Below are 26,992 nucleotides of genomic sequence, written 5' to 3' on the forward strand. Positions count from 1 at the left end.
GTTTAACAAGTCTAGGGAGCAGCTCAAACTTGTCGAAAAATGTTTATATTTTTAATGAAACTCTCCACTGCATACTGCAAACCCTTTAACCTCGAAATGGAGGATATTGCTTTGGTTTTGCTCCAAAACAAATCACTAACATACATCAAATAAACAATCAATAAATAATGCATAAATAATCAATAAATAATTCTTAAATAATCAATAAATAAATAGTCCAAGTGAGATCAGCAGAGTGGAGCGGCCTGGAATATCACCTTAAATGATTGTGTTGTTTTTCTAAGTCCTATTGATTTCATAACAAAAATAATAGCATTTCATGTGTTTTCTTTCTACTTTTAAAACCGAAAATTAACCAAGCATTTCAAATTGAAAATGTAACAAACTGTTAGGCTCATTAATAATTACCTTCGTCCGTAATTATCAATAACTGCAGGCAGACATCTTATTCAATTATTGACATTTAATTAAATAGAAATGGATAACAACAGGTAAAACCTCCGAAGGGGAGAGTCAGCATGTTCCTTTTACAACTTCCGAACGTCTCCCCGAATAGACGTTCTCGTACCACTCTTATTGCCATGAATCAAAACAATTTACAGAGTTGTTGATCATTCCATCACGTATGAGTAAAAACAACATCTGGGACTACAATAACAATCAAAGTATTTTACCAATAACAAAAACAGGAGACTAGACCTAAACAACATTTAGATTAGAACAATTATGCCTTCCTTGACCTAAGAATCATATAATAATTACATAAAGAAAAACCCGAAGTGCGTCACGAGTGTTATGGACGTGGCAGAAACAATATCTTTGTTATGGGCTCCGTTGCTGGAAATGGCAGATATCCAGTCCTTGCCCGATCAACCCTCTCAGCCCGATACTGGGTATGTGGATGTAGCAACAATCCTTGGAGAAGTCCATGTGAGAGTGGACTAGGCGGCAGTTCATGACCTTGCAACACTTTGAGAATAATAAGAGAATGATTTAACAAAGAAATGACTTAATACAACTATTTATAATAGTAATACAGAATAAACCCAACACAAACATTACATTTTAGTGTACTTTTACACCCATAGTATGTATTAATAACTGAATGAATGTATCTGATACTACCCCAATAGTTTTTTTAGGCTTAGTATCCACAAGTCAAGATTGATTTTGTTTGAATTGGGCTGTCCTCGCCATCCTGTCCTGGTGCTGTGGGTGCTTAGTCAAGTGACTAAGGAAATGTGCTGTCACTGAACTTGAAAAGGGACATCAAAAAAGGGGCAAGCATTTTTATAGCTTTTTGAAAACTTTTTGTTCTTGCCATCCTTTCTGCACCAATGTTTAAGCAAAATACAGTCTATTCACAAACCAACTGGGCAATTGTCACCTGCAGCCCTACAGTTTTATCTCCGCCCCTCATCTTTCCTCATACTCACTTGGGTCTGACTTGCTTTCTTATTATAAGGTGTTTGCCTCCTATAAATGAAATACCAAAAGAAGTCAGTGTCCATCCAATCACCCCCATGTATTTAGTCTGTTTAGAGCAGAGTCAGTTTTGTCTGCGCCATACAACAGCCAAGCAAGAATATACATATGGAGAGAGCCCAGGTGACAGACTGCATTTGTTTTTGTTTTTAGATTAAATTAGATCAGATTAGATTACATTTTATTCATCCCATACTTTGGAAAATCACTTTGTTGCAGCAGCTGTATCCAGGTGTTGCTCTTTGCTCTATCTGTTGTGTCGACGACTGATCCGATGTGTAGGACAGCTTTGTTGGTTGCTTAAACTTGCCTAAACTATAAAAAAAATAAAACATATTTAAAAAATTAATAAAATCAGTCCGTATTTACGCTCAAACCCACGAAAATAAAAGCCAACAACAAATTTAGGATATTGTTTAGATGCTCTAACTCTCCGCACAAGGCCAAATGTTATTTTTACAGTCAAGGCCATCTGAGAAACCCGTGGACATGGCCTTTGCACAACCAACACAACCAATCTCTTAATCTCACTATGTTTGAACCTTGATTTTCCTTCTGTATCCTCGACTCAAGCAGAAATGAAGTGTCTCAAATTTCAGAATTAGGGCCGCCTTATTAAATTGACTTAAGACATTTTTTTAGTTCTCGGGAGATTTAAAAAAAAGCCAGAAACTTGCTTGAAAATATTTGCTTTGGAGGCTAGCCTTGCTCAGCACACAACACAAGCAATTATGGGAGCTATTTTAAACCGGAGAGATCTACTGGCAGGCAACGCCTCATTTGAAGGGATGAAGGAATGGGGAAATGAAAACTTTGATGCACTTAGAGTATGGAAAACAAATTCTCGGTGGCATTTGAAGGGTCTTTGCACGTTTCACAGGCATGTTTTGCATTTAATGTGGACATGCAAATTTCTGAATCCATGAGAACAACTTTTCTGTTTATTGTTGACAACTTCATGAGGTCAATATTAGTCAGCCAGCCCCACAACCACGTTTTTATGATCTGAGAGGAAACTAAAGTACCCGGAGGAAACCCACACAGACCCATGGAGAATATGCAGACAACATACAGGAATATCGAAACCTACTGGGATTGAACCTGTGATCTCACACTTTGAGTGGGCACACCAACCATTTTACGTTTCGCCGACAGTCGTTTCGCCGACGGATAGTTCGCCGAATGGACAATGCCGAACGGACAGTTCGCCAAACGGACAGTTTGCCAAAATGGGATTCGCACGCTCGCCCCGCCAACAGATCGTGTGTGTATGTTTTTCAACCTCGGCACAAAAAACAACATAATGAGAAACATCCCCACTTTTATTTGTTCAATAAAATAATAAATCAAACACTAACACTTTTTTCGGTGAAACAGTTCGCAGAACGGACAGTTCGTCGAAGGGATGTTTTGCCGAATGGACAGTTTGCCGAACAGACAGTTCGCTAAATGGACGTTTCACCAAAAAAGAGTGTTTGATTTATTATTTTATTAAACAAATAGAAGTGGGGATGTTTCTCATTATGATGTTTTTTGTGCCGAGGTTGAAAAACATATACACACAATCTGGGGGCGGAGCGAGCACGCGAATCCCATTTCGGCGAAACGTCTGTTCGGCAAACTGTCCATTCGGCAAAACGTCCATTCAGCAACTGTCCGTCGATGAAACGTCTAATGGCAAATCATCCGGTCACGCCATTTTCCCACGAGGCCGCCCTCAAAACAATAATTCATTCATTTTCTATACCGATTATCCTCACCAGGGTTGTGGGTTTAACCTATCTGAGCCAATTACGGGCGCCAGGCGAGGGAGACTGAATTGGTGGGCCAATTTTAGGGGCACAAAGAGACACACAACCATTACCGCTCACACTCACAACGAGGGGCAATTTTGCGTGTTGAATCCTCAGTCTCAGAAATCTGAGGCAGACGTGTTAACCACTTGCTCTCTTGGCAACACAAAACATTTTATACGGTGGTACCTCAAAATATGAGCATTTGGAGATCCGAGTTCAATTTTGAGCAAATATTTATCTCTAGATACGAAATTAAAAAAAAGCTAGATGGCCAACACATTAGTTGCTGTTCTTCATTGTAGCGCACTGTCTTTTTGGCCACATCTCTTTCATGTATAACAGATATATACGAGCACTGGGCAGAGCATTGAATTTTTTTCAGTATTTTTTTCCGTCACTCAGCGCGAATGCCGGTGCGGTCGCTAATACGAGGGGTGTAGTATATTACTTCTAGTGGCTGCTCATAAGAACATCAGGGGCACTTCTCTCCCCCGCAACTTCCCGTGTAACTTCTCTGGTCGCAACTACCTTTTTGTAATGTCTCCGAGCACTGGGCAGAGCATTGCATTTTTCGCAATGTTTGGGTGTTATTTTTGGTAAAACATAAACCAAAGTGAAAATATGAGGAAAATAAAAACTCACACAATAGCTGTTGCGTAGTTCATGCAACTAAATTCAAGCGGAAATGACTAAGAAGCACTCCACTGTCGTTTCCATGTGCACCCACACACACAGACACACACACACACAAACACATCCATCCATATATCACACTTTATAAGGATTATAGAATAGATAAAGCGTGTTTCATGAATGGATGGATGTTTTATAACTCCCGTCACGACAGAAAAAAAGTGTTCGGGGAGCACCTAGAAACTCGCAGGCGGAAATTCCTCCGAAAATGCCGTTTGTAAATGACGCCACTCAGCCACTTAATGCGTTTAGGGCCCATCATCTAAAAACAACTATTCATACATCAACTGTTTCAGCTTTAATCAATAGAAGTTGAGTTTACACAAGAAATTCAATTGTCGTCTATTAGGATCCGACAGCCATTTCTGGCTTACATAAAAAAAATTGGCTCTCTACGTTGCACTGTTTCGACAAACGTAGCGAGAGAATCTTAACATACACACACACAATCACACTCACACACCCATAAATCATGCTTTATAATGATTATAGATAAACATATACACAGCGCGCCTGCATTTTTGCGTTCTTGTCTGAACCCTCGTGATTTCTTCTGTTTGATTGCCACAGACATTCTTAACCAGTGGAATTTGGAGTATGGTTTTTGTCGTTGTGATACAGATGCAACGCAGCCGCTTAGGGTGTAATTCTTGGGTTAAGTTGCGTCTCATCAGATGCTATTTAGTGCACTCAGATGTCTGTGCATCTGTCTCCATGCATAAGAAAAAAGATAGTCAGTTTTAATTTGTAACTGCTGGGCTGAGAATTCCCTAGAAAGGAAACTTAAACTAGAGGCCATTTCAGACCGGACAAATAGACGATAATTTAGTTTAGCATGACAGTTTATTAAAAAAAGGAGGCTTGTATACACAGCAGATTATTACTGCATCGAGCAATGGGGTCGATAAGGTTCCAGTGTGGTCGGCAGTGGTATAGCTTTGCTCTCCCAGGCAAGAGAGAAAATTAACTGTTACCTCCATGACCAAAATGCACTCACACACAGTTCTTTGGATCAAGAAAAGCAAAGGGGGGGGGGGGGGGGGGGGACGCAGCAAGATTTTAGATATTGAGAGATATGTTTTTTTTCCATTTTAGCCGAGCAGCTAGGAGTCTGATTTATCATCAGTGTAAGTCTCAATTGTGCTTGTCGCCTTTTCTCGTCCTGAGGGAGAGCCAAGCCTCAAGCATTGCCTTAGAAAAAGCCCTGCTGCTGTGTGCATTTGAAGTGCATTAACGTTGTAGCCTGTCATAGTTTTGCAACCACACCGCCCTTCAAGTCACCCCTTGCACCCAGTCACCCCCCTCATCTACTTCTGCTTCCTCCCTCCTCTAACTGCATTTCTCTGCTATGGGGCTGACAGGCACTCATCATCAGCACTTACTCTGACCCAGGGGGATTGAGTTTCTCGTTTGCAAGGGGTTTGCACTGTGTACACAATTTTGTAGGTTAGGCATGGTTCAAATGGCAGTCCCTGTGCAACACTGGTCTGCTATCATGTCAGATACCTATAACTGAAGCTGTGGCCTCTGGTGATACTTTAAGAAAGCCTTTTTCACATTCTAATTAGGTCGTTAGTTTTGATAATCTCATCTCGTATAATTTTCTGAACCGCCTTATCCTCATTGGGCTGGAGCCTATCCCAGAAACAAAGGAACAAGGGAAAATACATAAAAGGTGTTTTTGATGAGTTAAGTCTGGACGAGGTAATGACGTACTAATCTTAGGACTTTCAAGTTATACTAAGATATAGGTAATGTTAGCACAAGTGTAGATAAGTGTGTGATTAACCTTTTATGGCTTGTAGAGCTAAAATCGGGCCTAAAAAATTCCAACCCGACACATGTCGAAGGTTTAAGAAGGGTCGGGTTGGGTTTTCGGTCCCAGGCTCAAGATCTCACCTCTATGTACTTATGCTAAGTTAATATTTCCATTTAACTTTAAGTTTTTCAATTCTGTTAAAAGACTTCGTTATGATTGTGGTTTAGAAGCAGTTTTCCAGCTTGTTCTAGAAGTACTATGACCAGCTTTTTTTGTCCTGAAATGGTTGTATTAAATGTGTCTTGCTAAATGCTCCCTTTGCAGATGTAGACGAGTGTTCAGAAGGGAACGGCGGATGCCAGCAGATCTGCGTCAACATGATGGGCAGCTACGAATGTCGCTGCAGGGAAGGATTTCTCCTTAGTGACAATCAGCATACCTGCATCCAAAGGCCAAAAGGTATCTGTCACCATACTCAACTCGAGTTCTGCACCTAGGACCGAATCTAGTCTTATTACAACTGCTTATTTATTATGTTGACCACTTATTTATCTATTATTATTATTTAGTGATGGTTTATTTATCATTGCTATATATTGAATATGTGTTTGTTTGTTGTTGCGTCCATAGACTCAGCGGGTGATGTGCTCTCGCTTTCCTGACCTCATTTGGAATATTTATTTATTTATTATTTATTGATTATATATTTGTCTGTTTGTTGTTGTTATTTGGACATGGAGTGGTGAGAGCTTTAAATCTCATAATACCTGTATATGACAATAAAAGCATTCAATTCAACTTCAATTCAAAACATGCATGGTAGGTGATTGGACACCCTAAATTACCCCTACGTATGCGTGTGATAGTGAATGGTTGTCCGTCTACCCTGTGATCAGCTGGTCACCAATCAGAATGTCCCGTGCCTCTGGCCCAAAGTCAGCTGGGATAGGCTCCAGCAACCCTCCGCGACCCTAGTGATGATAAAATGGTTCAGAAAATGAAATACAGTGGTACTTCGAGATACAAGCTTAATGCATTCCAGGATTGAGCTAGTATGTCGATTTACTAGTATCTCAAATGAACGTTTCCTATTGAAATGAACTAAAAACAAATTAATTCGTTCCAACCCTCTGAAAAACACCAAAAAACAAAAAAAAAAGGATGGTGCATTGAAAAAACATTTGTAATTGTTCTAATTCCCCATCTATTAACAGAGTAACACATATCTTCTGGTTCTGAAGTTTAATGGTCCTAGAGTGAGAGAGAGTGAGAGAGAGAGAGAGAGAGAGAGAGAGAGAGAGAGAGAGAGAGAGAGAGAGAGAGAGAGAGAGAGAGAAGAGAGAGAGAGAGAAAGAGAGAGAGAGAGAGAGAGAGAGAGAGAGAGAGAGAGAGAGAGAGAGAGAGAGAGAGAGAGAGAGAGAGAGAGAGAGAGAGAGAGAGAGAGAGAGAGAGAGAGAGAGAGAGAGAGAGAGAGAGAGAGAGAGAGAGAGAGAGAGAGAGAGAGAGAGAGAGAGAGGGAGATAGGGGGGTGACTTTTGCACGGCAACACGCTCGTAACATAACATAAACAAATTTAAATGAAGTTGAATTACGATACAGACAATAAAAAATATTAATCTAACTTCACACTAAACTTAATTCCAATTTAGTTGACATTTTCATACCTTTCTTCTTCTGGGTTGGGTTGGTAAAAAACAGGCTCCTGTTTCAAAGCACCACCTTTTAGTGCACCAGGTTGTCCTCCTCAAGCTCCTACTAACTTCATAAACGTGCTTCCTATTTGCATATTACTTTTATATTTATTTGAACTTTATTAGTTTCAGATAGTATTTAGATCAGATGATGATAATGGTAATGTAAAAAAGTAGTAAAGCCTTGGTCACTCGGGTCTTTCTATCACTGTTTCATGTCTTTCCTGTTTATTATTCACTCTTTTCTCCTTCCCAGTGCTTCCAAAATGATCATTATATCACTAAAGTACAAGTGGATTTTATTAGTTTCCGGGACTCTTTTAACGGGCGGTTTTGGATGTTCATTTGAAAACATGAAGTGCAGCTAACCATAGTACCCATACCATACATTTATTAAAAGACTCCTAGGAAGTCATTATGTTACATGATGTGTGAATGCTCGAATTGGGGTCTGGTTAGGTTCATGCACAAAAAAACACCTGGTTAGAGTTAAATATATTGCGACTTTGACTGAAGTTATTACTTCCTCTGGCTTATGTGAACTTTTCCCCCTCTGTTACAGTGAGACCGTTTGATATTGCTGGAACTGTCCTTGAAAATAAATAATTAGGTCTGGGAGAGATAAATTGATATTATGAATAAACAAGATTTACAAAAAAAATGTAGTTTTTCCCTCCAAAATGAAATCCTTCAACCGGTAATCAGTACATTATGTCCCTATCTAGTGATAAAAACACATTTTAAAAAGTTTAAATAAAATTCCAGGTGAAGAAAATTGGAGCTTTAAAATAGACCATATGCCCCAGTCCTAGAACTATTTATCCCTGATTTCAAGATGTCCATTTTTGTTGCAGTATAACAAAGTGTGATGCTTGTGATATCCATCTTCCAAGACAAGGAGGGTAGCACCATCCAACACCCACCTACCATCATGACAAAATTCATGCATTATCATGGTTGACAACAAATTCTTTCTCAGGTTTAGTATATATGAGTTGTGTTTTTATTGTTATTTTATTTTCTTGAACCTGCATTATGAGCAAATTGGAACTAGTAATTATGTGGTTTACTGTCATTGCCCATGTGAGCATTGAAGTCAGCTAGCAAATCGAGGGAGTCCCCAGAAGAAGCATTCACATGACCCTCGTCCAAGAACTCTAAAAAGCACCAGTGTGGTATTTGTCCTGGCCATGGAACAGGTAATCAGCGCTATACCGCCGGCAGTAAGTCAAATCCGTTTCCAATGAGAGTTGGACTCTCCCAAGGCTGCGCTTTGTCACCGATTCTGTTAATCACTTTGACGGAGAGGATATCCCGACGCAGCCATTGCATAGGAGGGGCTCGGTTTGGTGGCCTCAGTATTGCACCCTGCTTTTTGCAGATAATGTAGTTCTGTTGCCTTCATCAGCCCACAATCTCCAACTCTCACTGGAACAATTCACAACCAAGTTTGAAGTGGCAGGGACCTGAATCAACGCCTCCAAATCCAAGACCATGGTACCCAAATGGAAAAAGGTGGCATGCCCTCTCCAAATCAAGGATGAGGACCTTCTTCATGTGGAGGAGTTTAAGTATCTCGGAATGAACAGCCTGGATCTGCAGTGATGACTACTCTGCATTAGTTTGTCGTGGTGAAACAGAAGCTGAGTTGAAGGGAAAACCCCTTTAAGAACCAGTCAACCTATGTTCTCTAGGAACCCTGAATTTTAAATCACTTGTTAACTCCTTACTTCTCAAGGTTCCGTTTATGTTCATTCCCATATAAAAAAAAATCCAGCAAAAGCCACTTGTTCTTAGCCAAAGAATGTATTACCCTGAAAGAGGATTTACAAACAGTGCACTGGCTCAGTTTACTACTATCTTAGCCTTAGCAGAGGTGTAATAGAATGACCAAGACTCTCTGCCTTGTAGGGATAATTAGACAAGTTAAAATCAATGGGAAAAGTCGTCGATCTCTGATTGGTCAGCAGGCAATTAACTTGTGTCCATCGTGCATACGGTGTGATGGATTTTGGTTTTCCAGATCTCCATTCTTTTGATAAGATAAGGGAGCCTCCTTGATGCCTCTTACTCTGGGGTACTCTCTACACAGGGGCCCATTGTGTTCCTTTATCTCCATCTGTTTTAGGCCTTCTCACAACAAACAGACTCAGCACTCTTTTAACCCGATATTTTTCAATGTTTCCTTTTTCAATAATAGCACTGGATTTTACATATTATTTACCTTCAGTTCCTAACCTCATCCATGGTCACGAGCTGTAGGTCGTAACAAAAAGAACAAGATCCTGGATAAAAGTGAGTGAATTGAGTTTTCTATACAGGGTGTCTCCCTTAGAAATAAGGGAGGGGCTCCGAGTACAGCCACTGCTCTTCCGGATTGAGAAGAGACAGAAAACTTGGCTCAAGCAACTGATTAGAATGCCTCCTGGATGCCAAGTTGGTTAAGTGTTCCGGTAGGAGGCCACGGGGCCAACCCAGGACATACTAAGCAGACTTTCTCCTGGCCGCCTCGGGAATGCCTTGAGATCCTTCCATAAGCGCTGGATGAAGTGGGTGGGGAGAAAGAAGTCTGGGATTCCCTGCTGAAGCTGCTGCCCCCACGACCGACCTCGGATAAGTGGAAGAAGATGAAGATTATGTGTTTTTGCCTTTGTCTTGGACAAGAAGAATAGTTGCATGCTCAATCTTATTCACGTTGGGGTCAGGAACATAAATCCTCAAGTAAATGAAAAGTAATATGATCTCCCAGCCAAGTGCATTTAAATGGAACTCTCCTATTCTAGAAGATTTCTTCTTGACCCTGAGGGTGCAGTTTTCTCATAAAGTTCATTTTTCCTATTAAAATTACACCACCTTTTCATTTCTTTCATGAACACATACAATATTGTGGCTATAGTCTAATCTTTTGCAGACAGTGTTGAACTTAAGTTAGCCCTTAATAGCAATCAGGCAGAAGGGCCTCTCAGCTAACAACAGGGTTGGTACTAGTCGGTCTTTTATTAGATTTGCTGCACCATTTTTCCCTTTTCAGACAAAACACGAATAACTTCAGCAAAATGAAACATTCAAACTGTTAGAGTTGATTTGTTCTTTTTTTCCCTCATGAAGAGGTGAAATCTATGAAAGGCCAGTTAAGGTGCTTAGCGGTTGAAAGGAATCACATCTAGTTTAAGAAATGATCACTGCTTTGATTAATTTCATGGTTATGTTTTATAAAGGACAACAGAACCTCTTTAAACATATGTACTCTGCATATGAGTGTAGTGTTCCCTCGGTTATCGCGGTTTATGGGGTCCTGGACCACCCGCGATAAGTGAATTTCCGCGAAGTAGGGATTCCCCATCAAAAATGCTTAATTTGAATTTAATTCCAAAAAAAATATATATTTTTTATTTTTATTTATTTTTTTAGTTTTTTTATAAAAAAAAATACCCCCCTGTAACAGTACACCATATAGAATACGGGTAGAGAGTGAAATTCATGTTATAACAAAAAAACTGTAAAATATGTTGTTTCAATGTAATATTTGTATTTTTTTTTTCAAAAAAAATCTGCGAAGCTCTGAGTTTGCGGTAGCTGAACCGCGAAGTAGCGAGGGAACACTGTACATTAGAGCAGGATTCTAACGCACTATTCTTTGCATACTAGAACACAATGAACGCAAAGTACTCAAAGTATGTATTGATGGACTGCTACCCAAATCATTAAGCAAATAATGTATTCACTTTTGATTTTAAAGTTAAGTAATAAAAAAGAAGTTGTGGGTAAAGGGTTGAAGGAGAGATGTAAGGTTTGACTGAAAGATTATAGACAAAGTAGTACTTTTGTATTGGCGAGCATGCTCCGCCATTCTGCACTGACTAATGAAAAAAAAAAAATTGAAAAATTCAACGCTCCACTCAGTGTTGGTAAAGACATGTTCACGAGGGAGTTGCGGTCAGATGATGTTCTCATAAACAGCCGGTCTATATGCTCATCTCATCTCATTTTCTGGTCCTGGAGCCAATCCCAGTTGTCTCTGGGCCAGAGGCGGGGGCACACCTTGAATTGGTAGCCAGCTGATTGCAGGGCACAAGGAGACAGACAAGCATGAACACTGACACCCATACCTAGGAGCAATTTAGAGTGTCCAATCAGCCTACCATCCATGTTTTTGGAATGTGTGGGGATACCCATGCAGGGCCGAGGAGAACATGCAATTTCCACCCAGATGGACATGACCTGGATTTGAACCCAGGACCACCAGAGCTGTTGAGGCTGACACAATAACCACTGGCGCCACCGGGCCACCTTCTCTATTTGCTCGTATATCAAAATGTTCTCGTATCTCAGGAATCTCAAGAAAGAAATTACCGTATTTAATCGCATTCAAGCAGCTTTTGTTGAACAAAAAAAAATGATGACTGAATCGAGGGTAGGGCACTTAATCAGATGATATTCAACAAAACTTCCAATTGACGGCGCCGGGACACGATGACGTCACTTCAAGATGGCGCCTTCGCGTTGGCACGTGACCTCACCAATTTGGCCGATACATTCATTTTTATGTTTTATGTTACCTCACTGTGAAGTAATAACTGGCTTCCCTCAAGGCTGTGTACCCTCTTCTGTGCTCCCTATACACATACGACTTTACACCAACCTACCAGTCTGACTCCATCATCAAATATGCTGATGACACCACTGTGGTCGGACTCGTCTCAGGAGGGGATGAGTCGGCCTACAGAGATGAGGTCAAGGTCAACAAACTGTCTCCGTGGTGCTCGGTGAACAATCTCACACTGAACACCACAAAAACTAAAGGAATAATCCTGGACTTTTGCAAACACAACACGGATCTGGTCCTACTCATAAATGGAGCATGTGTAGACAGGGTCCAGTCCTTAAATTTTCTGGGGGTCCACGTCACGGATAAGCTCTCCTGGTCTACAAACACCACGGGAGTAGTGAAGAAGGCCCAGAAACGACTCCATTTCCTCAGGGTACTCAAGAGGAACAACTTCTGATAACCTTCTATAGAGCCACTGTGGAAAGCATCCTGGCTTACTGCATCACAGTGTGGTACGCTTGAAGTACAACAGCAGACAAAAAAGCCCATGCAGAGAGTGATTAACACTGCCCAGAAGATCGTCGGCTGCTCTCTGCCCTCGCTGGAAGACATTGCCAGCCCTAGTTCCCTCAACAGAGCCAGGAACATCATAGAAGCGAAGTGGAAGTTTAATTTCCCAGCCGGTTGACCGGCGGTGCAGCGGCGGATGCGGCCTGTTTCATCCCAAACACAAAGCTATACCTTGCTGAAAGGACTTTGTCTAAAACTCCCATTAACCAATATTTTTTATTTATTTCTATCTAGCGGAGAAGAAATATTTTCACTGTGACAGTGTTTCACATTAGTCGTTTCATATGCCAATACAACTGTAACATTTAAAAAATACACTTGTTGATATTTGTATTTCGGTACAGTCGCAAAAACGTATTGTAGTATTGTGGCAGTAATAATGGGGGTGATCTTACATGGCATTTTTCCATATATCGCGAGCATGTCTGGTCTACATTAACCATGATATTCGAGGTACTACTGTATATGGTTTGTACCAAAAAGTGAAACAAACTATTTCAAATCCATGAAGATTGGACGCATGAATTGTTGAAATTTATGAAAGGTATTGTCATAGAAAACAAACCTGCAATTGGGGATTTTAGGAAAGCCTGGGAGCTTGTGAATTAAGAAACACTTTTTGTCAGACGAGGATAAACTGTGATTGGACATTCACTCGGTGGATTGCGGTAGCATTTAGTTCTTCTTTTGGGCGGAACCTGAAAAAATTAAGAAGCACTGTCATACGATAAGATTAAGTTCTCACTAGGAGTGAACTAACAAGCTGTTCTGACTAATCTGCACGCCGAGGCAATAATATTCACAAAACTGTAGATACTGTCATTGAATATTATTATATCTTACAAGGATGACATTGCGTTAATGTCTAAGTATAGATGTTTCATTAGCTGTTTCATTTCCATGTTGCAGTCCATTTTGAGTATACTAGTATTAAAATTATGTGGTAACATTAAAACAATGGTTTCTTTTTATGTAAACATAGTTAATAAGCATCTTGAACATATACATTTTATATTTCGCATTTTCTAAACGGACACCCTACACTGGAGTATCCGAACCTTGTGCTTGTATACATACGTTTTTAACAAGTCTAGGGAGCAGCTCAGGAAGTTGTCAGAATACCCATCACAAACAGTAACTCTGACTAACCATGACCCTAACCCTAACCCTCACTCAATCATAAATATGTGCTACTGTAAAGAAGAACATGTAATTGACCAAGTCTAGCTAGAGTCTGTCACCGTGTGTACCTGTCAGGTTCATTAATAATTACCTTCGTCCGTAATTATCAATAACTGCAGGAAGACATCTTATTCAATTATTGACATTTAATTAAATAGAAATGGATACAACAATGGGTAAAAGCCTCCGAAGGGGAGAGTCAGCAAGTGTCACCTTACAACTTCCGAACGTCTCCTCGAATAGACATTTTCGTCCTATTCTTATGGTCACGAGTTACAGAGTTGTTGATCATTCCATCACGTATGAGTAAAAACAACATCTGGGACTACAATAACAATCAAGGTATTTTACTAATAACAAAAACAGGGACTAGACCTAACAACATTTAGATTAGAGTAATTATACAACCTCCTTGACCTAAGAATCATATAATATAATCATAATCATATAATCGTTACATACAGAAAAACCCGAAGTGTACGGTTACATAACGATAACAATATTCTTGTTATTGTCCGAATAGCCCTGTCCTCGTCACCAAGGGCCCACCAAATCTCAAGGACCCAGATTGGGTGGATTGTTTGTATAACCATCCTGGAACAGGCTGTCTAGGTTAAAGATGACTTGGTGTGACCTCAAGACTTTTGAAAAACAGAAAGAGAATGATTTAACAAAGTAATGAATTAATACAGAGAAAAGAAAGAGAATGATTTAATAAAGAAATGAATTAATATAACTATTATAATAGTAAAACAGAATAAACCCAACATTCCCCCGTTTTTATAATATGTATGTTATTAGTCATTTCTTAGTAATCACTAAATGGAAATGTCGGTGACTGCGATTTTATCCGCCTACTCCTTACTCCCATGGCTGGTCTGAAAGAGAAAAAACATAATTATATTCGTCCAATTGGTCCTCGGATTTACCGTACTCCTGGACCTCACTGCTTTCCCCAAACCGTCCCATAAGATACAACTCATGTACTTTAGAATTTGTAGGGGCAATTTCAGTAGTTATAAGTCGGCTTAGCAAGGAGCGCAAACAGGGGATACTACATCACCCACACAATGTTAGGATAGCGGTAATTGTGCCTATAGTCCAAATCTTTAGATTTTCCAAAGGTCTTATCCCACCGATCTGACAATGCGGACGTATCTACTCCAGAGTGCTCTTGCATATTGCGGTTCAGTGTTTGCAGGCCAGTAATGGCCCTGGTGAGAGATCCACTGGGTGACGCGTTGTTCGGTATGAAGGTGCAACATTGTTTTCCAAACATTGCACACACGCCCCCTGTTTCAAGGATCATATCCACCGCTATGCGATTCTGGAACGCCATCAGACTGGTAGCTGCCAGTTGTTCCTTCATGGCCACAAATCCCTGTTCAGTATAATTTCCAAGTTTTGAACATTGTAATGTAAGTAATTTATTCTATCCACATTTTTGTTTGGGGTGATTAGAAGGAAGATAGACTCCCAACCTGCTGCGATCTGATTAGCCAGCTTATACTCATCTGGTACGCCCCGGGGGATGCCAATCGCATCAATGTATGTTGGATCTCCTTCCCTCCATGCCTCTCGACGATGTCGGGAGGGTCGACCCTTCACCTCCGAATTATGAGCCGCCAATTGTATCTCCTCCACTGTGGATGGAAAAACAGACACCGGTAAGAGCAGTGAGACCAAAGTACCTAGTCCTGCCGCGTTTCGGCAGGAGTCGTATAATTTATCTACCACCCCGCCACCATAGGCCAGAACGTGGTATCAGGGGTGTAGTTTGTTTTAGAACGCCGGTACACCACGTCTCATTTATCGCCCCCAGCTTCAGACCATGCCCTGTAAGGTTTAAGCAGGTAAAATGATTAAACAGTGGAAAAATTGACTTCCTATTTACCGCGTAACAGGATAAACACTGCTTCAATATTTTTTCTTGCCAAATAGGACACGTTTTTTCATTTGTAAAAACACTTTTCCCCAAATGAATGGTGATTGAGGGAGTTGTTAGATCCCATCGTATTTTCCCTTGTCTGGTAGTTTATCCTAATCTTTTGTAAGATGGTTTAGTCTCAATTGAAACCATATGGAGACGTCAAACCCAATATAAAAGAATTCCCTATAGTTTTATGGTATTGCTTGCTGAGCAATAATCTTTTCAATTAATATTGGTGTTTCCCGTATTTTATTAAGTCAGAAAGTTTATCTTCCCCGTCCCCTCAATGTTTCAATTGAGACCACCCTTTTACCAAAGTAGCTCCACATAGTGCTTGCCGTCTTTACACTCCATTAACAGCGCCCAATTATCCCCCGTTTGGGAAATCCCTGTTTCAGAAATAAATTTCACAGGTTAATATGTCAGTCCAAGCTTTCCAATCTTGACCAATTTCTGTAACAAGGCTTTTCCCAATCTTCAATTTTTTGCTGTTAATGTACCACACATATTTCCCACCATCTCTTTTTGTATGGCAACCGGGACGTCGCCGAGTCCAAATATATATTTTCAATGTGGAAATTTGATTTAGTAGGTAATGTTAATTAAATGTAAATGTGTATGTTTCTCGGTTTACCCTCCCGTAAGAAGGTGTATCCTCAATTGAAACGCCTCCGCCTTTTTCTCCAACTGGAGAAAACAACCCTACTGTGGAAAGGAATAAAATCACAATCATCATTAATCTCATTGCCCCAAAAGCAATAATTGTTTTCAACATGACTTTTTGTCTTTGTTTAGGGAGTTTTCCTCTTGAAACGTTTCAATTTAGACAACCTTCTTACTGTGGGAAAGGTGCATCCGTGTCCCCTTTCAGTAACAAGGACCCTCCCACTTTGCGTTGCTCCGATGTTTCTTCTTTTATGCTGCTTATCAGCATCCAGTCTTCAAGAATCACCGTCGCTTCGTCCGTTTCCTGTTGAGAAGCAAAATCTCCCTCTGATAGTCTAAATTTGGTGTGTGCGTTTTTTTTTCTCTCTGATAGATTCGCCTCATCATCCAATTGTCATTGTGTAGTGAATAATAACAATTTGTAAGGTCTACCAAACAGGACTTCATATAAGGTCCGCCAATTGTGGATGGTAGACAACTATTATATTAACAAAATGGGAGCCATTATCACTATAAATAGTTTCTGGAATTCCATATCGTGGAATGATATCCATATGATCTAATAAAAATAAAATAAAATCTATATGTATTTTTTGAAATGGATATGTGGGTATGCATATAGATTTAAACCCTAAGCCTTGTAGTGCCGTTGTAGCAAGGCCACCTCCCCCTTGTCGAGACATAGGTCTTCCCTTGACTCAAGCCCAAATTATTTTCTTTATTGATCTTTTATTGATAGATTATGTCTCGGTGGTCTGCCAATCAAAAAACACAAAAAGACAAACTATCATTCACGCTCACACTCATAAACAGAAGAATTTAGTGTGTTCAACCAGTCTAGCATCCATAATTTCATTTTGTGGGAGTAAACTGGAGTACCCGGAGAAAATCAAATTCTCGAGGACGCCATGAATACCCCACATTCCGGAAAGTCTGGATCCACCCCGCATTCATTAGTAGATCCTTTAATATACACACCCCCACTCTAGCATTTTAACCGTTTGTAAAAAATTACCTTCAAGTTTCACACAAAGTTATATCCTCTTTAATGCTATCAGTTTAGCTGTTCGTTCCCCGAATTGAGGTGGGAATAGTTTCACATCTAAAGTTTTTATTTTTTTCAGCCGCCATGACCTAATGGCCCCCTATCATGTTTTTGGAAAATCCCAATTCCCTCTAATAGCATGCCAATCACCTTTTAATGCGGCCATCCAATTTTGTTTCTACTTGTTTCAGGTGATAAGATAATCTCCCCCATTTGTAAAACAAATTCATCCACGCCTAATTTATACAACATGACGCCTATGGCCTTTATTACGTCGCCTTGACTCCAAATTCTATGAACCAAGATAACACGCCGAATTTGTAAGCGAATTTCCCCCATCCCATTTTGTTCATAGACAACCCATCTACCTAAAGCGTCACTTGTTTCAAAACATGAAAGGCCCCACTAGAATTTGTGCATCCAGCGCCAAATAGAGCCTATTTACACATTTGTCTCAAACTTGTTTTAGATATGGGGTCCCCAATTTCCCAAAATTTCCCAGAATTTATGTACTACCACATCCTGTCAAAAACCCAAAACGACTAACATAACCTGTTTCTTAGCCAGATTCTGGAATTTGGAGAATTTCTCCTTTCCCTCCCTTATCTAAGCTTGTTATTGTCACTCGTTATCACTGTAACATTCAGGCGTATTAACCCCATCGTTGCTAAAGTTCTAACCAATTTGCATGCCCTTAAAGCCGTAAAAGCAACGTTATTTGGTTGTATCAATTGACCAATGCTTATCCAATCCGTAATATCCTTAAAGTCATCAATATGACCTGTGACAAAGCATATTTCCTCCTGCCAGGACAACAGACAATGTTCTTTCAAGTGCACTTTGAAAAACATTCCATGTTACTCCATTCTTAGGGAAAATATGCTCATCCTAAACCAATTATTTTATTTACAATTCACCTAATTATTTGGATGAATGCCATGAATTTTATCATGCCACTATTGCATTGTAAATTTCCCATCTGATGTCGTTAATCAGCCAAATAATTCAATACCTACTATACTTTGTAAATCACCTCATATGATGTTTACTTAAGACACGAGTCATTTCCCATAGCCTGTTACCAAAACAAAAATCTACAACAATTAAATGAGACAAATCAACCTTTTGTTAGACAATTCCTAATTACAAACTTTAATGTTTTAAAAACCTTATCGTCACCAATATACCATAATATTGTAAATTTTGTCATCCTGGCCTTTTTTCTTTTAAACAGCCAACCTCCTGGATTAAAGTATTTTGAATAATCAAAAAATTCTGAAATAGTATTAATATTATTTTATCCTCCAAAAGCTAGTTTCCTTTAACTAAGAGCCCTTTGAAATCCACAATTGCTCAAAAATGACTATTTTGGTCTATTTCCCAAATCCAAAGCTTTTTACCAAATCAACCTTTTACTGAACAGATTTTTCTATCCTCTTAATGCATTTCATTTTAAAACCCAAAATATCAATGCGAAAGCATTCGCATAACCTTGCATTTCTTGCAGCCCATGTATTGTTCTTATTCTGAAAAGTCCAAACAGAAAACGCAATTAGCCGTTAACTATGACCTCCACTCTTGCTGCGAAAACAGCATTGTTATCTTATGTTTACAAACCAGCTTTTTCCCTGTGCCCAAATACAACGCTTTTTAGAGAAGACAACCATTAAAACGTCAAATTAACCCCTCTTCCGATATTCAACTACATAACAATATTTTTCCAAGACCCCATATATCCAGAATATGTATGCTGCAAGCACAACAATATGGCAAAAACCCATTTTCTGCCCTCAAGTTTGCTTCAGCACCCCCAAGGCCAATTATTATTATTATAATGTCTTCACGGAAGGGATCACAAAATTTTAGTCGTTTACACGGTCCGAACGCTCCCGAAAGCCCAACACCGTTAAATCGTCTGCCCCGCGGCCCACATGTTTCACTCCCATCTAATCAGCAGCCGCTGCACCAGAAACGCTTCCCCCGCAGTTGACACATTTTTTGGCAAGTCTAGAGCATAATAAAAACACAAGTGACATTCCCTGCTAAAATTTAAATGATCATTTTGTATATATTCTTTTGTCTTTTTTTTTTTTTAACACCATCTTCCCGTTAGCGGACGGGATCAAAAACCAAGCTGCAATAAGCCATCACATTGCTGTAAATTGACAGTACATATAGGTTATATTAACAAAGCACCACCAGCACTTGGAAATAACCATTCTAATTGTTGTTATACAAGCCCAAGCATCACAAAAAAACCCAATTTATTGTAATCACAAAACGTCATACCCGGATTAACCAAATCAAATACCAGTGTCCCCATTAATTTTCTAGCTCCCTTTATTTTTGTTAAACTTCCTCCGCGCCCGTCACCTATCTCGGTAAATATTTTCCCCGTCAGCCGAGGAGGCCCCGCTATTTTTTCCTTACCAAACAGTACTTTCCCGCCGCCACGGTCTTAAATATATCCCCGTTATCCGAGGGAGCCCCCACTATTTTCCCAAAATAGTATTTTTTAACTTCTCCCCGGCCTTATTTCGCCATTAGTGTCTGTGGAACAAGCTGTTACACTTTTATCCACTCACATATTATTTATATATGTATATTACCTCTATGCATTAGTGCATATATTATCCTGTATTTTATGCATTTTAAGCTGGCCAGCAAACCCATTTTTATTTATCCATAAATATAGCTGTGTAATAATTTTAAAGCGCTTTGTCTTTCCAATTTTTTCCAATCCTTACAAGTTAGACGTATTTTTTTTTGTAGTGAGTTCGTGTGCCTCACACAGTTAACTCTATTATTTATTATTATTATTAATATTATTATTATCTATTCGACTGTATCGACTGTATCTCCTAGGCCTTTCCTAATTTTACTGCAGAAACCACACAAACACCATACAACGTATATTCGTGCCTACCCTTTAGACACAGGACACTCCCCGGCCCCAATATTGTACCTCTAGTACAATACATTCGTGCCTACCCCTGAGACACAGGACACTTTCCAGCAAAGTGCCCCACCGTACCTGCCATTGACTAGTATAAACACAGGGTTTTATCGCCGTCACCCAGGACGCGAAACCAGCCCAACAATGGGCCTCACATACAATGTCCCTTTAACGCATTTGTAAACACCTTCACAACATGCAGACATTAATGTGGACTTACCCGAGATCCATCAGATGTCTCCCTCCAGCAGGAAAAGTCTTCAACCGCCGAGAATCCAGGCGCCCCCGTCGAAAAACTCCGGCCCACCAAGGGTTTTGAAGACGCCGTGCGCACGGTCACTTACCAGATGTCGAACAGCAGCGCCTGGGTTCTCGCTCCGGTATATTGACCTCCATGGCTCAGAAGGACCAAAATGTCAGGTTCATTAATAATTACCTTCGTCCGTAATTATCAATAACTGCAGGAAGACATCTTATTCAATTATTGACATTTAATTAAATAGAAATGGATACAACAATGGGTAAAAGCCTCCGAAGGGGAGAGTCAGCAAGTGTCACCTTACAACTTCCGAACGTCTCCTCGAATAGACATTTTCGTCCTATTCTTATGGTCACGAGTTACAGAGTTGTTGATCATTCCATCACGTATGAGTAAAAACAACATCTGGGACTACAATAACAATCAAGGTATTTTACTAATAACAAAAACAGGGACTAGACCTAACAACATTTAGATTAGAGTAATTATACAACCTCCTTGACCTAAGAATCATATAATATAATCATAATCATATAATCGTTACATACAGAAAAACCCGAAGTGTACGGTTACATAACGATAACAATATTCTTGTTATTGTCCGAATAGCCCTGTCCTCGTCACCAAGGGCCCACCAAATCTCAAGGACCCAGATTGGGTGGATTGTTTGTATAACCATCCTGGAACAGGCTGTCTAGGTTAAAGATGACTTGGTGTGACCTCAAGACTTTTGAAAAACAGAAAGAGAATGATTTAACAAAGTAATGAATTAATACAGAGAAAAGAAAGAGAATGATTTAATAAAGAAATGAATTAATATAACTATTATAATAGTAAAACAGAATAAACCCAACAGTACCATATCAACTTTGGAGCATCGCATTTAGGTAATCTGAAAACCTAACAGTAATACTCATATTTGGCCTTATACTTGAAAAATACTCAACAAATAGTATATACAAGCTAAATTAACCAGCAGTAAAATTGCATAACATTCCACAACGCTCCGCTGTTCACATCTAAAATTAAGGTCAAGCGGTTTCTAGCTTGCCTTTTTCTGTGGTCGCTGTAGTTTTCCTTTCGCTCCAAATGAACCCTTCTGTCTCAATCTGGAGGATATTGCTTTGGTATTGTGCCAGAAAAATCAATAATATACTTCAGTATACGCCTTCCTACCATAGATTGTAATTTAGGAGTTACAAAGCTCCAAGTGAGAACAGAACACATTTTTTATTGTTGTTGTGAACTACAGTTCCAGACAGACATACATTTAGATATCACTTAGTTTAGCAATCGGCGATACGAGAGATGTTTTTGAGTGTCTGAAACATTTAAAAAAACGTGTTTATCAAGGTTTCCTCTGGCATAACAGCATTACTTTTGTGTCTCATTCCACCAACCAGCATGTAATCACCTCTCCTGCACCTCCTCTTTTGGACACTCTGAGTTTGACACAAAATATCCACTGTCGCTACGAGCACAACCCTTCAAATCGGGGCGTTTCAGAATTGGCTCGTTCCAACAAAATTTCTAAAGCCTACATCATATTTTATTTCTCCATATTAATTAAAGAAACAAAATCATTGGTTTAATGTTTAAAAAGTATCGCACACTTTCTAAAATTGGTCTAGAAAAGTGCTTGAATTTCTGCATGAAAACGTAAATATCTTAGATTGATGCTTCTTCACTCAACAAGCAGCGTATTGATTGAATAACTAATAACTTATTTGTGCTCATTGCACACATCTGAACGCTTATTGGAACAGAAATAAGTTGAAGCTTACATCAGCAGTGTTCAGGTTGGAATAATTTTCTACACAACACTTATTAACCACTTCTCTGATAAAACAATTGCATTTCTTGGAAATGGAAAAATCAACTAAAATGCTGCCCGCCACGGCAATGAAACTAAACAGATGAGGGTTCTGCGCGTGATACAGCCTACCTTCCGTTACATCACTAACTGACTGACTTCCTGAGTGATTCTGGCTCCTAGGCCAACAGCAAAATGAGATTAAAACAGTTTTGTGTTTTTTATAATGTTTATTTTACAAAGAGAGTGGGCTCAATTTCCACTGGTGACGGTATTGGGGTGTGGATGGTCATTTGTCTCTGTGTGACCTACGGGTGACTGGCGACCAGTCTGGGGTGTAGTTCGCCGTTCGCCCAAAGACAGCTGGGTTAGGCTCCAAAAAAACCCTGCCACCCTTTTGAGGATGGGTGGTATTGAAGAGGAATTTTACAATGTACCGGACAACAAGTGGCTCAATAAAATCCAATCTATCAAATTCAGTAAAGTACCCCGTAAGTTGCAACTTTAATGCTGCATTGAGTTCTGACGAAGGTGTGGGAGCCAAAAGTTATCTGGACCAGGAATGGCTTGATGTGAGAATCTATTATGCTCTCATGGTGCTAAGGGCTAATACTAGCCAAGCCTAGCAAGTGCAGGAGGTACACACGTACATACTGTACTTCCATTTATGTAGTCTGTGCTTTCAAATGGAGGTCTCTGCCTCTGTCTGTCTGTCTCTCTCTCTCTCTCTCTCTCTCTCTCTCTCTCTCTCTCTCTCTCTCTCTCTCTCTCTCTCTCTCTCTCTCACCATTACTCTTCCAGTTTGTTCACTTTCACATGCTCCTTGCCCTCACTGCCCTCAGTGCCACCTTTGAACAAATATACCTTCTGTGGCTTAGGTTTTTAGCAAAAGCTGACTGCATTGCCATTGAGTTTGCTGACCTTAGTTAAGGCGGGCATCCCTTTTGCTTGTGGCTTTCTTGAAGGCTGAATCTTGAGGCTGACCAGCCCACCACACTACTGTAGACTGATCTGTGCCATTGGGTTCTTTCCATGGACACTTGGCTGTTATGACTACTGACTAACTGGCCAGACTGACCCCTGCTGTGATATATTCATCTGTCTGTCACTTTTTTTGTTTAAAAGGGACTGTGCCTGCATGAGAACATATTGTATTGTAACCTGGCACACATTTTTTGTGGGGAGATGCAAAATTGTACGGAAGATAGCTTTGGGACTGCACAACTAAGTGACCCTGATATAATATGATAGTAAAGACAAAAGGGACTATGTGATGTGCTATTCTCTGCAATCCCGATGGACAAAAGAACGTAGATGCATTATCCATTCATTATGCAAATTTGCCAGTCTCAAACTGGACCTATACACAAAACACAAGAATAGGTTTAGAATTGCTCTCCATTATTATAACTTTTAAACCCCAAACCATTTTAATATCAGTTCATATACAGAAATGAGAGATCATTTGCTGCTGTAACTTTCTGTTATTTGTGGAATTTCCGAATTCTGAAATCAACCCTTAGTCACTATAATTATCCTTAGTCACTATACAATAGAGCAAATCTTTGGGGATGACAGAGTTACAGTGAAATCTCATTACTATGCCACCTTGTTTCTATGCCACTCTCGCTATAATTCCACTTTTGCTCGGTCCTGACAAAATTCAATACAAAATAAATGTACTATACCACCCCCTAATCTGGCTACTACGCCACTATTGTGCGTGTTGTATTTTCGAATTCATTTATTTTTTTAAGGTTAGCCCACAATGTCAGCTCTGAAACGCAAGAGAACCAACTTTACGCTGCAGGAGAAGGAGATAATTAATAGTGCGAATGAGTCAAATCAGTCCATCATATCCAGGGAGAAAAGCAAAAAATGGGGCGTCGAATTTAAGAGAACCACTGTGAATGGCATTTTCAGCAAGAAGGATGCAAATATTGTCAGCCATTTATTCTAATCAGCCGAGTAAAAAAAATGCGTTAAAAACATCATACCTAATCTGAATAGGATTCCAAAGTCAGCACTACATTCTTGTGTGGACTGACCTAGCACAACAGACACTGGTGATCTGGTGTCAAGCATAGGTCAAGTGAAAACCCGCTTTATAGGTTAAATATGGCTCATTTTCTGTCATACAATACATTCCAATCCTTTTTCCTTTTTGTGATCCCATTGTGGAGGAGTGAAATCAATTTGGACTGAGCTGATGGATAACATAAAAAAGCAGTTTTTTTTCACCATAAAACCGTTTTTAAAAACCTTCATTACTATGCCACTCTCGCTACTCTGCCACTTTTGCTCGATCCCGACGGGTGGCATAGTCATGAGGTTTGACTGTATTATATAAACATGAGGAGCTTCAATTTACTTACTGTGAAGTTTGCAGAGATTACATTTTAAAATGGGTTCATTCAGCATTTTGGTGATGTCTGTCTGTAGTAGGTCAAAGTGTCTGCTTGCTATTGTTTCAATCAGAAGACATGATTTCTTACACGGTCCTCAGAGCATTTTCAGCCTACATTGAACAGTAGCACATTGATGGATATTTGTTGGGTCCGAAGTTACAGATCCCCATACTTACCAACCGTGCACAAAGGAAAAACGAGGCATGAGACTGTGTTATATTTTAAAGCGACCGCCGGCTGGGAAAAAGTCGGAGGCGCGAGTCCAATGGGCTCGCGCTCGGCTCCGCGGACTTTCTTCTTTTTCCAAGTCCCAAGTCGCGCTTTTATTAAGTTTCAGCATTGAAAAAGGTACAACAGTCACTGAGACATGTTAAAGACATGTCATTATGATTATTGACAGGTTGTTCTTTGTCATAGAGAATTTGTATGTCACGAATCCTTGCATATAATCTTTCAATCCGTGTCACGGTTAAATGTCATAGGGACCTTCAATCCATATTACAATCATCAGTTTCACCACCATCATAGGTGTCACTAAGTGTCACTGTTTGGCTGCAGATTTGTCATAGAGCCAATAGGAAATATGTATGTCCTTTGAAATGCACTTGTTAATGTTTTACGCAACTTCGCAATATTCTCCTCTCTTAATCTCCCTCTGGCTCATCCGTTAGTGTGACCATCTGTGTTGCAGCTCAGCTGTGTTGCAGTTCATTTGGCCATTCTCCTTTCTATATGATCACAATTTTATTGTTACCTATTAAAACTTTTAAGGCCCATTATCTAAGGGGAAGGAATGTTGCTTTAATAGTTTGGCAGTTCCATAAGCAGGCCCCTTCTTTTCAGTATACCACTGACCAGCACTCGCTGGCTGCTTACCATTCGTCTCACTGTGGACCGTCTCCCGTCTGAGACATATGATAGAAACTCAGTGGTGCCCACGAGCCCTCTTTTCACTACTTCAAGCTTCAGAGCTCACTTGACACTCTTGGCATGCCTTCTATTACTTCAGAGCTATTGTTTCAGTCTTTCTACTATGGTGTACTCAGGTTTAAACAGAGCTTACAATGGTGACTTCAGAAACGTTTGGTCTCCTTGGATCTTTTCTTCAGTGCTCGGTCAATGCAAATTCTGAGTGGGATTAGCACAACTACTTTTCCTTTTAGATGTTAAATGCACTCCCTGGCTTAGTATTAATTGTGTTTGTAAGAAAATGGTGGAGAACAATATAGGTAATTTTATTCTCTGACTTCCACTGTTCTATACATATGTTTGTAGATCGCACAACTGAGTAAAAAAATATTAAACTGAGATCCAAATCCGGTGTCCAAACCATTCAGAATACCTGGCCTTGCAACCACTGTAATAGGGATAATTGAAGTGCAGTGAATGAAAATACAAAACATGCTTTACACGACAATCAAATATGCCTACCCTTTATTCAATAAGAACATTATACAAGAAGTTGTGATGGCAGATTAAAAGAATTCATCCAACTCCCTTGACTCACTTTGAATTGAAGTGACATAAAAATCTATAGTGCAAACATCAGCTCTGCTAGGGAGGCTTTTTGTTAGAAATTTAAGTTGAGTTATATTAGTTTCCCCATATCAGCTGTACTTATATGGGCCAATCATGTTGGTCTGGTGGAATCTGCTCCATATCTTGAGTTATTTTTCCCTTTCACATTCCCATCCGTATTCATATTAAAGTTGTTTTTCTTTCTGCTTCCCATCATCTAATAATGATAAAAAAGCCGGAACCAGTTTGAGGGAACTGCAGAGTGTGGATGTATACTGTGCTTGGCTCACAGAAAAGGTCCATTGTGTCAACACTGTGACTTTTATTGGTCCTCGGAGAGATCAAGGCCAAGGTTTTGGTCCCTGTCGGCATGTTATTGACGGATTGGTCTGTCACAATTGGGTTCCAGGGCTGCTGCATAAAAATGATGAGGGGTGGTGTGAGTTTTGCGATGCATAATATAACATCAATAACTAATTTCGGTCCAATGAGGTTATTTTAATGGAAATTCAATTGTTAATGGTGCAACCAGGGGTCTCAGACAGGGGAGGCCTAGTCCCCTGGACGAGCAAAGAATGTTAATTATTGGAGTGGACATTAAACCATCAAAAAAAAAACTCAGATTAACAAGAACTGGTTAATAATTTCGCACATATTTTGTAGATCTCCTAA

At 39.8% G+C, this 26,992-nt stretch overlaps 1 protein-coding gene across 1 annotated transcript in view; it reads left to right on the forward strand.

The window, feature by feature from the left end:
* The window catches only part of LOC144194052 (signal peptide, CUB and EGF-like domain-containing protein 2), a gene marked incomplete at its 3' end in the record, with an annotated part of 49,702 nt that overhangs the window by 14,265 nt on the left and 8,445 nt on the right, over nucleotides 1-26,992 (forward strand). The window contains exon 4 of the mRNA XM_077712859.1: nucleotides 6,058-6,192. Coding sequence (XP_077568985.1) covers nucleotides 6,058-6,192 — 135 coding nt within the window. The remainder of the gene's footprint in view (nucleotides 1-6,057; nucleotides 6,193-26,992) is intronic.

This window comes from Stigmatopora nigra, chromosome 1 (assembly GCF_051989575.1).
Source record: "Stigmatopora nigra isolate UIUO_SnigA chromosome 1, RoL_Snig_1.1, whole genome shotgun sequence".
Taxonomy (NCBI): Eukaryota; Metazoa; Chordata; class Actinopteri; order Syngnathiformes; family Syngnathidae; genus Stigmatopora; species Stigmatopora nigra.